The sequence below is a fragment of the Triturus cristatus genome, chromosome 8 (assembly GCF_964204655.1).
Source record: "Triturus cristatus chromosome 8, aTriCri1.1, whole genome shotgun sequence".
Lineage (NCBI taxonomy): Eukaryota > Metazoa > Chordata > Amphibia > Caudata > Salamandridae > Triturus > Triturus cristatus.
The window spans coordinates 698100410-698115531 of NC_140591.1; the positions used below are offsets into that span (position 1 = coordinate 698100410).

The following is a 15122-nucleotide window of genomic DNA, read 5'->3' on the forward strand; positions in this document are numbered from 1 at the left end:
TGGGGATTTCCGTTGGTATCGCCTTTGAAATAACATGTGAAACTCTAAATTCAAGTATAAAGAGCATCATATCGTGATTAAACGAACTTTGATTTAAACTCTCTTGTAAAACTCTCCTGGTGTTACATTTGGTAACTTCGTTACCGACCAGCGCTGTGCGTACAGAGGGACACTACCCAGGACGGGTCAGTGCAACATTCATTGATTTACCGACCTTGGTTTAGAGGTCGCTCCTCTATCAGCACGCCACTACCTGTTCAAGAAACACTCATATTTGGATAAAAGTTGGTGTGCGTGATATCCTAACTTCTTGACCACTGTGCATGTGGCACTATGGCAATGCATGAGGCTATCATACCCAACAGATGCTTAACTATTTTGACTGTCAGTTATTGATTGGCTTGAAATTGGGGTAGCGGTGTCTGTAAATTTCGAATCCTTGCTGTATTGGGATAAGCTAATCCCAGTTGTGTGTTGAGAATAGCTCCAGGATATGGCTGAACCTGTAAAGGTCTAGGATGTGATTTTTATACATTGATGGTAAATCTTAGTTGTTGGAGCAAATCTATAGTGACCAGAGTATGTTGGTGACACAGAGGAAGGATTCTAGCTATGATAAGCCAGTCATCCAGATACGGATGTTTTATCTGCGTAGATGTGCTTCTACCACTGCTAAGCATTTGGTGAACACCCGGGGTGCAGTAGTCATCCCAAATGTGAGCACTTTGAACTGATAATGTTTGTCAGCTATGACACACCTGAGGTATTTGCAGTGTGCTGAATGGAATGGGATGAGAAAGTAGGAGTCCTTGAAGTTTAGTGCTGACATAAAGTCTCCTTTTTGGAGAAGTGGGATCATGCCTTTGAGGCTGACCATATGGAAATGCTCTGACAGGATGTAATGATTTAAGGGCCTGAGATCTAAGTTAGGCGGTAGTGAGCCATCGTTTTTTGGGGATGAGGAAGTATAGGGAGTATACCCCTGACCCTTGATATTGAAGAGGGACGGGCTCTATAGCTCCTTTAAGCAAGAGAGTTTGTCCTTCCTGTTTGACTGGGTTTAATGTTCCACAGAGAGTTTGTGCGTGCGACGTGGAATGTTTAAGATGTGTCCAGGAGCTACAGACAATAACCATGTTCGATAATGTCCAACACCGCCTGATCTGATGTTATGGATCGGCAGGTGAGGAGAAACTGTTGTTATCGACCCCTGACAGGTGTTAAATTATCGGGTGAAGGAGAAGGGAGTCACTGCTGAGTGGCGGGTGGGGTATCACATTAAGAAGCATGTTTGCCACAACCTTTGGAGTCATCACCCTTGGGGAGTTGTGATTTTGCAGTTGATATGAGGAAGAAGAGGCATCAGAAGATGCAGCTTGTAAGCCTGTCCTATATGAGGTGCGGCAAAAGGAGCAACAGGCAGTGGGGTTCTGGAGAGCACCCATGGATTTAGCAACCTCCACGTCCTTCATCTTTTCTAACACATGGTCAACTTGTAGCCCAAACAGGTGTTCGTTGGTGCTTGAAGGCAGACATGCACAGCCAAGCATGTCTGTGCAGTAACACACTGGTATTAATACCCCTGGCAGTTGCATTTGTGGAATCCAGGGCACACTTATGGAATGATTAGAAATGATTTTGCTCTCTTGTTCTAGTTCCTGCCCTCTTTTTCGATGTTCCCCTGGGAGGTCCGGGAGAAGTTCCTCCATTTCGTCCCAGTGGGCACAATCACACCTGATCGCCAGTGATTAGGGGACTGCGTCACTACTCGTTTCCCTGAAGCATAAATGAGCTTAGACTTTTTATCCAGAGGTGGAGCGCCAGCTGTGGTTTGTGAATTGTCCTCTCCCGGGCATTGGACACAACCAATGAATCATGAGGAACTTGCACTCGGATGTAAATTGGGACTGAGGGTGCAAATTTGTATTTTTTGGCAACACTGGAAGTGATTATGCGTGCTCATCACGCAGGGTCTTTAAAGAGGTCATCGGTGTGACGCAGCCGGCCTTTTAACATACAGAGATATTGAGAAGTCCTATGTGTAGTGGATAGGGTTCCAAAGAGGAAATCCTCTTCTATAGGCTCTGTATGTAGCTGGACCTGGTGGTACGCTACAGGTCTGCTGATGAGGTCCTGATATAAGGTGGTGTCATCAGGAGGCAATGGTTTAGCAGGGTACAAGTCTGGATAGGTGTCCCCTGGGGGATCAAAATCATAATCTGGCCAGGGGTCTGTGGGCCATCATAAGAATCATCCTCTTCACCCCCCTCCCATGCCCGCTTGTGAGGGAAGTTGGGGATCCCCGTGGAGTATTATCTAGGGGATCACTCTAGGGGGAGTGGAGATGGTGAAGGTGGTTGTAGTGGTGGTGGAGAAGTAGGTGAAGGAGGGTGCAAAGGACTAGTAGCCTTGTCAGTCTTCCTCTTTTTAACAGGCACCGGCAAGTCTATTGCTTCTCCAAAGGAGAGTTGGCACCGACCCCACAGTCTTGGCTAAGATGCAGCCAGTCTGAGGCTGTGCACGGCTGTTTTTGCCATGGATCGAGCCATTCCTGTATTGTCTGGAGGACTGGTCTCAAATTTTCAGTTCTGAGAGTGGTTTCAGTTTTGAAGTCGAAGATGAATCAGGTTGGCTCGGTGTGGAAGTTGATGGCTTCGGACGTGCTTTCAGGGATGAGCCCGAGGTCGGGCCTCTGTAGCAGATGTTCAGAGCAGACTATGGCCTGTTGGCAGTGGTGGCCCGGGAGCCATATGTTCTGTTGGAACCAAATGTTTTTTCCGTGGTAGGACGGGGATGTTAATACTCAGTGTATGCTGACGCAGTGGAAGGTCCTGCATCTGGAGGTCAATCTCCAAGCCAGAGAAGGGGCTGGACTTTTCTATTGGAAATGCCTCTTCTTAGGCCGTGGAGACCTTTTGAAGTTCCTCCTTTCCTCCCTCGACATCCTGTTGACTGAAGATGTCGGGTGTCTCTTTGACCTCCCTACACTGCATCTCCCTGCGATGTGCCTTTTGGTTCCATAAGGTTTTTTTCGACCGAAATGATCATCAGGCCTCGCAGTGTTGTTCTTTCTGATCGGGAGGGAAGCACAGGCTGCAAACCTGATTAAGTTCGATCCGCGGGTACCTAGCATAGTACCTCTGACGGAAACGGAATGGAGTCCGTTCCATCAGCAGGGCATTCTAAGGCGAAACCGATGAGATAGAAAGATATGCCTGAAAGGGTGAGGCCCAAAGGTCGCGGTTCAAGTGCGTCAATCCGAAGGGTGATAGCTTTCCAGAATTGCGAAACACAAAGACAATAACAATACCTACGAGGGTAAGGGTGGGCAATGAATCAGAAGGAGTCCGAAACGGTCCAGAACAGGAGCACAGTAATATACGTTCGAACTTGACGGCAGAAAGAAAACAAACTAACAGTGGAGTCAATGCCCATGCGCATTATTAACAAGAGGAGTGGTCATTTTACCTCATGACTCGAAAGACTTCTTCTAAGAAAAACAACTTGCACACATCCAGGCCAAAAACTAGATGGCAGGAGTATGCAAAGCATGTGTATTTACAGCCACACATTCCTCGAACATATGTTACCAAACGTAAGTAACTTTTTCTTCTAATGGATACTTCTAACTGCAGATTCCCAACTTGTTGACTACATTTCAAAGAAGTATCACTCCCAGGAGGGGGGTCTGAAGGAATAGTAAAACGAGGAAATCTTGGAACACCCACGCGTGAGAAATGGCCATCCCTTCCCACCTGTTAATCTAAGCTATAATGCCTAGCAAAGGTATGAAGGGAAACCCTGGTCGCCGCATAACAAACCTCAGCTGCAGGAATAACTCTGGCATGTGCTTATGTTGAAGAATTTGCTCTGGTGAAGTGAGCACAGATTCTCTTTTGAGGCTACTTTTCAGCAAGGGTATAGCACATATGAATATGGAGCATTAACCAGTGGGACAGTCATTTTCTGAATAGCACTGATTTTTTAGCTACCCGTACAACCCCAAAGAGCTTGTCATTAGACCGGATCTCCTTGGTGCAGTCAATATAATAACTGGCCTCCATCCGGGGGTCCAGGTGGAGTAATCTCTCTTACTCTTTGGTTGGATGAGGTGGAAAATAACAAGAAGAAACAGTGAAGTACTGCCCCAAAAGGCAAGGAAAGCAGTTTTTCTGCTGAGAACCAATTTGTTCAGGAAGAAGAATGTGAAAGGTGGACTTTTGCTTTGTGCTCGAAACTTACTGACATACCTCAATGAAGTAATGGGCACAAAACCCAAGTTTCAGTTGGCAGCAAAGGTATGGAGAAAGATGCAAGCAAAGCCACAAGAGAGGCATAACCAAAACACAATGGGACTAATTTAGAGACTTCCAGTTTTAACTCTTCCTAAAAGTGACACTTGCAACTGTGGAAAAATTATTATCTACATCTTCAATAGCTCTGACAGTCTTCAGGGGTGTAGGGGAAGACATAACACTGTATGTACTGTCAACTTGTAGGCGGTGGGAATTGTAACCTTTCTAATACATATGCTATGAGTGAGCTAGCATGGATAGTATTCATAGATATAGTAAGAGCTTATCTTGCTTGCATTGCTCTCAATACAGGAAATATGATTGCCAAAGGATACATTTGTGGCAAATAAATCACTGAGTATTTGAACGTATCTTTACTCCTCCTTTTAATGGTCTTATAGAGGACTAACTTCAGTTATGTCTTACACTGTACCTGGCTATATATCGTTTCCCCATGTACTGGAACTGGTGCAAGCACACCCTGTAAAAAATAAACAGATTATTAGGTCAAACAGCAAAGATAAACGTTCTCATGAACGTATTTGGTTGTGCAATAAACAAAGGCATACAGCCAATTATGCTACACTGAAAAGAGGGGGAAAAGGTAAACAAACAGAATCAAATTTTTAACAGTATACAGCCACATTTATGGTGCTACAGATACAGTTTAGTGCTCAATGCAAACACACACATCAAATAAAGTGGTACACATTCCCATGAAGTTTGCAGCAATTCTTTCAACTGTAGCAATCCTGCAAACTGGCAATCTTTCATTCCCCTTTTATTTCAGTCATCATTATTAAACATCAAAACCTTTAGTAATTATAAGTTTTCACAACCTCGCCCACCCAACAGGCCCACTGGTAAATTGATGAATGGGAGCCAGCAGAGTGGGCGAGTTCGCTTTTGAAGTATGTCATTTGTTTATTCTACCCTCTTGTACTAGGATTATCATGGATTACAGTTTGGGAAGGTTTCTCAGTGCATGTGTGTAACTCCATCCTTCTCACTGCCATCTTTATGTAGACAATGCAACCCAGGAAGATGAGGCATAAAGGGTGGGGCTCTGCAGATGACTGCCAGCAACCTATCTTAGATGGAAGCATTATTACCAAATGTCAATGTCCACACTGTAGAAGTGATTTAGAAATATTTATACCATGAAGTCTTACTTAAGTTACAAGACAGACATTTAGGTGTGGCACCCCACTAAAACATGCCTTTCCTAGCAGGACCACATCAGACATGAGGTCTCCAAATGAACTGATGGAATCCTGTGTAAATATTCATTGTACATTTCATCACTCATAATGTGGAACACAGACCTCATCACTCAAGACAGCACACATGGTCACACACGACAGGACATAGCAAATTTGCCAACATCCCTTTGGGGATTCTACCTGGACTTGACAGCTTTCAATCTGGTTTGAGTGGTTCACACTTGTATGACCTACATACTGAGGCCTATACTCATTTAATTACTGTCAGTTCTCCTCAGCAAGAGTAGAGCAAGAAGAGCTTGCGCTACTTTCGTAGTGATAGAGACCCAACACAGCTTCAATGATAATTATGGATTAGTGTGTGGGCAGAAAGATCCCAGTCTGTGATTCACTTACTAAATCATTATGCAGAAAAGAAAATGAGTGACACTCTTGAGCAAAGTTCTCCAAAGTCAGTCCTGGAGGGCCGGATCCATGTCAGATTTTTAGCATATACCCATTAGATAAATGTAGTTATCTTAAAAATCTAGGACTGCCTTTAAATAACCTTGCTCTTGAGCATCACAACCTGCCCAATAGAGAACACTAAGAGGCATTTGATTGGAAATGATTTTCAGCTACTAAAAACAATATGCAAGCTCTGTGGCTGGAATATTAAAGATTTTAGAATGTTAAACGTATAAAGAGACCTGTTAGAAACACGTTCCTCCTTCAAAGCTCGCCACACTTACTGGCAATTAAAGCAATGCTTTTTAAGTACCTGTTCACATCTTAATATTTGACCTTTTTGGGAGTACAGGAATGTTTTAAGTAGTGCCATAGATCCCTGGAACATCTGTGCACACTTTCAAAGGTTTGTCTGCACAGGGATAATTTAACCTCTCTTTCAGAGAGATCTGTAAATGAAATAGTCATTAGGAAGCTGTGGGCATCGCTCGAGAAATGGGAACACATTCCCCCATCAGAAGCCCTGTTAGCCAAGTTATGTGTTGCATTTGTAAGCATTCTTCTAGGGACATCCATCAATAACCAGACATATGTGATGATACCAGGGTACGAAGGAGATTGTCAGCTCTTTGTATTGTATGATACTGATAATGACGCAAGCACATATCACCAGCCAGTTCTTGTAGCTAACTATATCTTAAGCGGTACAAGAACTAACAAGGGAAATTTGCTTGTAGCAGTAGTGAAGGTGGGGGGATAGAGAACTGCAGTGGATGAGTAAAAATTTTCAGCAAAGACCTAAGCTGGAGAATAATGGATGAGGAAAGACCTTGCAGAAAATCCTAGGGAGCACACAATAGCATGAAGTATTAAGATGTCAGGGAGGTAAATTCTCTAGTTTCAATGGACATCATTAGAGAAATTAGATAAGGGAAGAAAAACATGACCATCTAAAGTGAAGCAAATTAGCCACATACACAACATTAATTTGTATTTGGTGCATGCCGATAGGCCTCCCAGGGAAATTTAGATCCATGAGATATATTACAAAATGAATACAAGTCCTTAAGCATCTCGATTACTCAAAAGAAGTAAATGCAAAATTCCTAACGGCTTGTCTATAACCGGGCTAAGGACCGACTCACTAAGAGTGGAGCATGCTCCTTTGGGAACCTGAAATGGCAATCTAGCATAGAGAATACAGATTTTTCAACTCTGCTAAAACTTGAAATTCAAAGTCATGGGACAAAGGAGATAGTTGTGGGGAACATCTGTTGCTGTGTGGGGTAAAAGTCTTAGCTTATAGCAATAGCGGGCACCTATGCATGAACCCATATCAACACTGTGGCTTAACATGTTCTATTAGCCATGATGATAAAAATTATTTACAATAACACAAGCATGCATTCAAGTCAAATACTAAGAAAATAAAACACATTGTAAATATGGCTAGGACTTGAGTGAACTTACTCGGAGATTGTGAAGAAGTCCATGAGCTCCGATGAAGAAGCCTTATTCCAATATGTGAAGAGAGCATCTACAAAGAAAAGATAACTTCAGATTACCAAAAAAATAAAAATGAAGTCTGATGTCAAGCACAGGCCAGTCTTACATTTCACACTATGCAGTTACTATGGTGAGTATAAGCAATCTTATTACATTCATTACTTATTTTCTTAACACTATTTCCCCATGATCGTTACATGCCACCTATGTTTCTGATTAATATTCTATTATCCTACTCTTCATCTTTGAAAGCATTCTTTAGTGTGACACTCAAACTCAGAAGTCTTTCTGTATCCTAAAAGTGGCACCAAGTAAAGTCACATATGTCAGTATAAAAAATGCACAACCATCAATAATCAGATTAAGGCCTACCTGGTAGCCAGAATCCAAATCATGACGCTTCTCCCTTACTATTCACCACCACCCTTCTCCCATGGGGTAATGTGCCATTCAAAGCTCTCTGGTTGCCCCAATGTTTTCTAATAAAGCCATTTCCTCACTAACACAGCATGTTGATTCCTTCACACCTACCTGCTACAACAATGCTAAAATCACATAGATCTTTCTATATCTAGAAACGTCTTCCGATCTGAACGTTTCAGGACTTGACTAATGCTTACAAGTAACAAACGTGGATGTTCCTAAACCACTAGATGCTCAACTCCTTAAAAATGTTATGAAACGTGGAAACATTACACTTAAACACCAACACCATTTGGTTTACAGGAATTGGGTATGATCATTGACTCGAACCTCTCACTCAACTCCAGATTAAACAATCGACGAAAAGCACATTTTCACCAAGAAAATTCAAGGCTGGGACTCTACCACAGTGTCCTCAACAGCTGTAGAATTGTCAAACCAAAACTATCTCCAAGAGAACTATAGGGGGATTGTTAATTTACAACTAGAGAAGTACTGAACATGAGCCAATGTGACTACCTCAACCCTGCTAATTGGCTTCCCATTGCTAGAAACTGAAAAATGCTACTTAGTGTGCAAACATCCATTCGTGGCAAGTAGTGCTGTAGATTCATATACTGTCCATACTCCTGCCATCTATTGATGGGCTCAAATGTGTGCAGGTTGTTTTTCTTTGAAGAAGTCTTTTGAGTCATGAGGTATAGTGACTTCACCCATGATTGGTAACATGCATGGGTATCGGCTCCATTGTTCGATTTTTTCCTCCCAGAGGGGCAAGATGTAAATGAAGCATAAGGATATTGCAAAGATGACCATGACATCGAAAAGGAAATCATAGGAAAATTAGTAATGAGACTGTGTCATCCAAGGGCTTCTGGGGAAGAGTGTGGGCGCATGAGAATCTACAGCACTACATGCCATGAACAGATGCTTACAGGGTAAATAACATTCTGCTTGTGGCATGTGTAGTTATAGATACATATGCTGTGCACAGACTTTAAAGATGGCCTTCTGTAAACAGTGGCCAACGCTAGAATGATGCAGAAAAGAGGAAAAGTGTACATGAAATAGCCTGGCCAAATCCAGCCTGCTGGCAGTCTAATATATCCACACAGTAAGGTCTAGTGAAAGTGTTGGGGGTGAACTATGTAGCTGCTTTGCAGATTTCAGCTATACAGATATTACATAGAAAAGCCACAGAAACCCCTCTTACAAGTTGAGTGGGGTCTGGGAGGGACTGGCCAAGATCCTTTGGCTTTTTGATGGCAAGTCTGTGTACACTGACTAAGCAGCATGCAATACTGAATTTAGAGAGAGCACGACCTTTGAGTGGTTTCGTGAAAGAAACAAAGAATTGCTGTTACTTTCTTCGTAGAACTATCGTTGTACGACCGCGTCAGTGGTTCAAAGTACTCCATCCAGCTGACAGTGGTCTGCCCGCCTTATTTAGATGTTGTGGCAATAGACAGATTCCTGTTCCCGTCGGAGGTCTTCTCTGCTGGCTAACAGTACTCCATCGCTGTCAGCCCTGAGTACTTGCACTGAGCCGATTTAGATGTTCCTGGTGTCCTGGCGGTGGAGTCCTAATAAAGTGAGGCCATGGTGGTGTGGAGACAAGTATTACTCATTATCTTACTACACATATATGTTGTGAATGTTTGTTGTGTATATGTAGGTAATATGTCATGCCCTTTTTTACATGTAGCATTGCACACCAACAACATACACTATAGAATGTACACCCACAGGCGCCACAACACCCACACTCACCACCACCAAATAATTTTGTTTTTTAAGTGTCAATACAGGTGTGTTCATTTTACTACAAAAAGTTGTAAGATAATCACTTATGCATGACACATAAAAAAAAAGTATTCATTTATTTGTAAAGCGCCCGAATCACCCCCAAAGGGGTATCTCCGCGTTGAGGAGGTGCAAAGTCAGAGTAGATCAGATGCCAGCAATTTAGAAAAGCTCAGTTTTAAGAAGCTTTCTAAATAAAAGATATTCTGGGCATTTCCGGAGATGAATTGGGGAGCTAATTCCAGTAATAGGGAGCTAGGTGGAAAAAGCCTTCCCACTCATGCAAGATTTCTTGAAGCGAGGGACAAGGTGCAAAGATTTTGCTCCTGAGCGGACGGGTCTGTTTGACTGGTATTGAAGGAGTGTTTCTGCTAGATAGCGGGGACCTTTACTGTTTAGTGCATTATGCATAATACAACATATCTTAAATCTAACACGCTTACATAACGCTAGCCAATGCAGATGTTGTAATAGCGGGAAAGAAGCTGTTCCGGCTGGTGAGTTCATAACAAGACGAGCCGCGGTGTTTTGATGTGCATGTGATAGCAATGTAAAAATATATGCGGTGATAGCAAATGTTAACACACGATTCATAGGGAAACAAGGGATACAGAAGCCTACCTTAGATTCAGGTGACAACGGGGTTGCTGAGCGTCGTGGTGAGGTAGAAGCAGCATAGGAAGGACCTGGACTATGGGGTTCAAGACCGAAACGGAAGTGGGAAACTGGAATAAGGTATGTTTTCACCTCTTTTTCTCCCATTCCTCCAACTTAAGTTTGGAGGTTTTCCCAGCACAGTTGCCTCGACAGAAAGGCACATCGGGACAGCGGTATTCTTGGCAGAACTTCCTCCTACACCCGCTTCTGCCTCTGACACCGTCAACGCAGGAGCAATATTCTGGCAGAGGCAGCGAGACTCCAATGCTCTTCCCTACAGAGATCCACCAACATGTAAATAAAGTGAGTGGATCGCCAAGTTGGCAGGTGGGAACACTGTTGAAAAAGCGACAGCAGTACTAGATGCTCCAACATCTAAATCGGGCCTTAGTTCTATCAAAATACTAGAGTATGAAAAGCTCTTTCTGCTACAGACTCTAGCTGTTCGAAGAACACTGGTAATTCTTTCGTTTAATTGAGGTGTAAGCTAGAGACCACTTTCGCAAGGAATTAAGGATTTATTCTTGAGGACTACCCTGTCTGGGTGGACTTGGAAGAAAGATTCTTTTAGGGTAAGAGCTTGTAGCTCATGTCTGTGGGAAGTGATGGCTAGTACAAAAGCTACCCTCCACAAGAGGAACTGGAAGGGACATGAGTGAAGGGGCTCTAAGAATGGTCCCATAAGTCTAGTTAGAACAATGTTTAGGTTCCAAAACCTTGATAACAGGGACCCTGAAAAGAGAGACAAAGCCTATTTCCAAGGTAAGTGACACCAGCCGCCAAGTGTAGCCTAATAGAGGTGTATGCATTGCCTAACTTCTCTAGATGGAGGGGCAATCTGTCTAGGAAGACAGCAGTGCACACATCTCTTCCAATTGCCCACGTAATAGGCTCAATTTGTTGGTTTATGGGCTTCCTTAAGGATGGTTATACACTATGGAGGAAGACTGAGGAAACCACATTTTAGGACTTCAGGAGCTAAAACGCAAGGATGAGCTGTTTGGGGTGCCTGAGTGTACCCTGACTCTGTGAGAGACGATCCCGCCTATAGGGCAGCTTCTCGTGGGACGTTAAGGATCACTCAAAGAGTGTGACAAACCAAGGTTGTGTGGCCTACGTGGGGGCTACTAGAATGAGAGTGAGGTAAGTTTGCCGAAGCCTGCGAACCATGAATGGAAGAAATGGGAGAGGTGAAATTGTGTAGGTAAATATCCCTGACCTGTTCATTTACAGTGCATTGCAAACACAAGGAGATGATGGGCAGACCGCTGAAACTTTTCAAACACCCACCCCCAGTCACAGATATGGGTTGAATCCATCACCGTTCTTTAGCTCACATCGCCACCCCAGTTCAGACCCAGCCATAGGCAAATCAGTCTTGACCCTTGTTCCTCCTGGGAACAGTCCAGCCCGAACTGCCAAGTCAGGTCTTCCCTGGACTGGAAACAAGCATCCTAGGACAGGTTTAGGGGTAACATTGTTCAACATCTTTTTGCATTTGTCACCCCGAGTGTGACGGGTATGCCCAGACATGGGTCCCGTGCTCTCCATGCCACTGGAGTCAAGCTAACCTGGCTGATGAGGGCTTAAACCCCAAAACCGGTCCCAGGATGATGGGTTCCGGTCCAGGAAGGACCTGGCATGGCAGTTCGGGCTGGACGTAGCTCATTTGCTACACTTGTTCTTTGTGTGACGCTTGGATTTTTCATAATCCCTATGACTTGGGTGATGAAACAGTGATGGCAGCACCTCTACTCTGACAATTGCTCCAGCACGATTGCTTGCTGTAGCTGGGGAATGACATCCTGAAGTGTCACCATTTGGAAGTGCTCTGAAAGGAAGCACTTGTTGAGAGGCCTGAGGCCGAGGATGGGCCTCAGGAACCCGTCCTTTTTGGGAATCAGGACATATTAGCAGTTTACCCCTTTGCTGCAGTGTTGTGGCGGTAAGGACGCTACGGCCCAGTTGCTGAAAGCAGCAAACGCTGATATTCCAGGGGAGAGTCTGTGTCTGTGAGGAGGAATGTTTGATGGAGTTGTGTGAACTCTCGACAGTACCCCTTCCACCATGATATCTAAGAACCCACCCAGCGGGGTAGAAAGAAACCCCTGCAATCTTCCCTGACAGGTGCTAAATGGTCAGGGGAAGGCTGAAGGAGTTACTGCTTGGCAGGTGTGGCCCCTTTGGGGACTGCGCCTTTTTAGCTGCACCTGCCGCTGTTGCCCTCCTCCCCTTTTGTAACCCTGGAAGGGAGTTTGCTGTTGTTACGGCCTGGGGGTTTTGGCTTCACCACGAAATCGGGTGCAGTGAAAGAAGCCCCGACCCAAGTGGGTTGGCAAGCACCAAATGGCTTTGGCTGTCCGTATCTTTCTTTATCTTATTTAGCATCTGGTCAAATTTCAGGTCGAGCAAATGCTTGCTATTGAACGGAAAATTGACCAGATACTGATGAAACTCTGGTTTGAAACCAGAAACACGCAACCAGGTGTGCCTTTGAAGAATAATACTGGTATTGACACCCTGTGCAGTGGTGTCCGCTGTATCTAAGGTACACCTGACGTTGGTACTGGAGATGACCTTCCCTCCACAACAAGTTCTGACCTCTCTCCTGCTCCGGAAGGTGTTGGAGCAGCTCCTCCATCTCGTTCCAGTGGGCATGGTTGTACCGGAAGAGTAGTCCAATAAAATTGGCGATAAGCCAAAACGCAGCTGACTGGGCTGCTACCAGCTTCCCTCCTGTGTCAATTTTCTTACACTGTCTTTACTGTGGGGGAGCATTCCCCCATACTCAATGAGTTTGCACGTTTGTGTGCAATGTGGACGACCAAGGAATCAGGTAGCAGTTGACCCTGGATGTAATGAGGGTAAGAGGGAGAAGCCTTCAACTTTTTGTTCACCCTAGGTGTGATTACTCGTGCCTTGACTGGCTCTGTTAAGCTGATTTAAGCACCTCCTTCAGCATGGGGAGGTACTGCATGGATCTCTGTATGGTACAGTGTGTCTCCACAAGGAAGTCAACCTCCTCAGGTTGCCTAAGTATCTCCACTTTGTGGTAAGTAGCTTTTCTCTGCAGCATCTCAGGGTATGCAGTGGTGTCATTCGAGGGGGAAAGACTTAGTTCGATATATCCGTGTGTCACGTCAATCATCCCATGGATCGCTGTGGGCTGAGGCTCATAAGGCATGTCATAGGGGTCCATAAGGAGACGTTGGACTATCCCTTCAAACTCTGAGAGACAGGGGAACCCTGATGGAACTCTGGGGAAGGGTCCACAGGTGATGGCAGGGAGGTGTTTTACAGAAGTGATTGAGAAGTGGTCATAGGAGGAAGGGGTGATTTTTGGGGTGGAAGTGGATGTGGATGTGGCACAAAAGGTGGTTTGCATATACTCTTGTCATGGCGCAGAGAGATCGTAGACGCTGAGTCTGAAAGTGGATTTATGGCCTCCTCAAATGTTAATTTCCTCTTTAGAGGGACAGCATCTTTGGCTTGGATGGCCAGCTTAGCAACAATATACCCAGTCCGAGGCTGAATAGGGATTCACTGTTGCCTGGCATCAAGCTCCTCTTGGAGCTGGTGGAGGATAGGTTGCTCAGAAGAGAGGGAGGGTGCGGTTCTGGATGCCAGCTTTTTCAGAGCCAAGGGTGACCATTGGCCTCACGCCACAGAGTCTCCAACAGTTTCGATATGGAGGTCGGCTACAAGGGGGTCTTCCATGCTGGAATCGGAGAGCTTGCCTAATTTAAAGGGAGTGGCTGGGAACACACACAGGAGGCTCCTTCTTAGCCAAGGAGTAACATGCTTTGATGCACAGAACGACCCACCGAGAGATGGTCCATTTGTGCACCGCCCAACCTTTTTTGGTGCCCACGTAGCTAACAAAATGCTGGTCATCCACCCTGAACTGCTGAGTACGCTTTAGATAGAAGGCAAGCGCACGTTTCGGGTCCAGACGGTGGAGCATTTCTTCCTCCCTTGAAGGATGCAGGAGGCGGAAGGAAGGTAGGCAAAGTGATGGTCTGCCCGATGTGGAAGGAGCGTGACCACCTTTGGCAAAACAGAAGGACGGGTCCTTGACACCACCTTGTCCGGATGAACAGAAAGGAAAGGAGGTTTGGAAGAAAGAGCCTGGCGCTCACTCACTCGTCTGGCAGAGGTGATAGCGACCAGGAAAGCCGTCTTAAGAGTAAGAAGACGCAAAGGACAGGGCCTCGAAAGGAGCGCACATCAGATAGGTCAAAACGAGATTCAAGTCCCATTGAGGTATGATGAACGACACGGGAGGAAACGTGTGCATAATGCCTTTAAGAAAACGGTTAACAACCGGGGACTTAAAAAGAGAAGGTTGATCTGGAAGCCTCAAAAAGGCGGAGATGGCCGAAAGATAACCTTTGATAGTGCCCAGAGCAGAGCCCTGCTGGGCCAAGGAAAGAAGGAACAAAAGAACTTCAGAAAGTGGGGCAGAAAGGGGATCCACAGCCTTTGCTGTGCACCATGCCACAAACTTGTTCCACCTGCAGGCGTATACCGTTTTAGTGGAGGGACGCCTGGCTGCCAGAATGACATCACAGACTTCGGGAGGAAGATCGAAAGCTGTCAACTGTCTCCGCTCAATCTCCACGCATGGAGGTGGAGGCTGGACAGGTTCGGGTGAAGGACCGTCCCCTGCTGCTGCGACAGAAGATCCTCCAGAAGAGGGAGACGGATCGGCGGATCGATCGCCATGCTGAGTAGCTCGCGATACCAGTATCTTCGTGCCCAATACGGA

General features: G+C 45.1%; 1 protein-coding gene across 8 annotated transcripts in view; it reads right to left on the minus strand.

Annotated features, from left to right (window-relative positions):
* DOCK9 (dedicator of cytokinesis 9) overlaps positions 1-15122 on the minus strand; it is a 1069784-nt gene that overhangs the window by 234061 nt on the left and 820601 nt on the right. For all 8 annotated transcript variants that reach the window (XM_085622123.1, XM_085622117.1, XM_085622120.1 and 5 more), the window contains exons 36-37: positions 7436-7502; positions 4729-4776 (exon numbers count right to left, since the gene is read on the minus strand). In XM_085622123.1, the coding sequence (XP_085478249.1) occupies positions 4729-4776; positions 7436-7502 (115 nt within the window). The remainder of the gene's footprint in view (positions 1-4728; positions 4777-7435; positions 7503-15122) is intronic.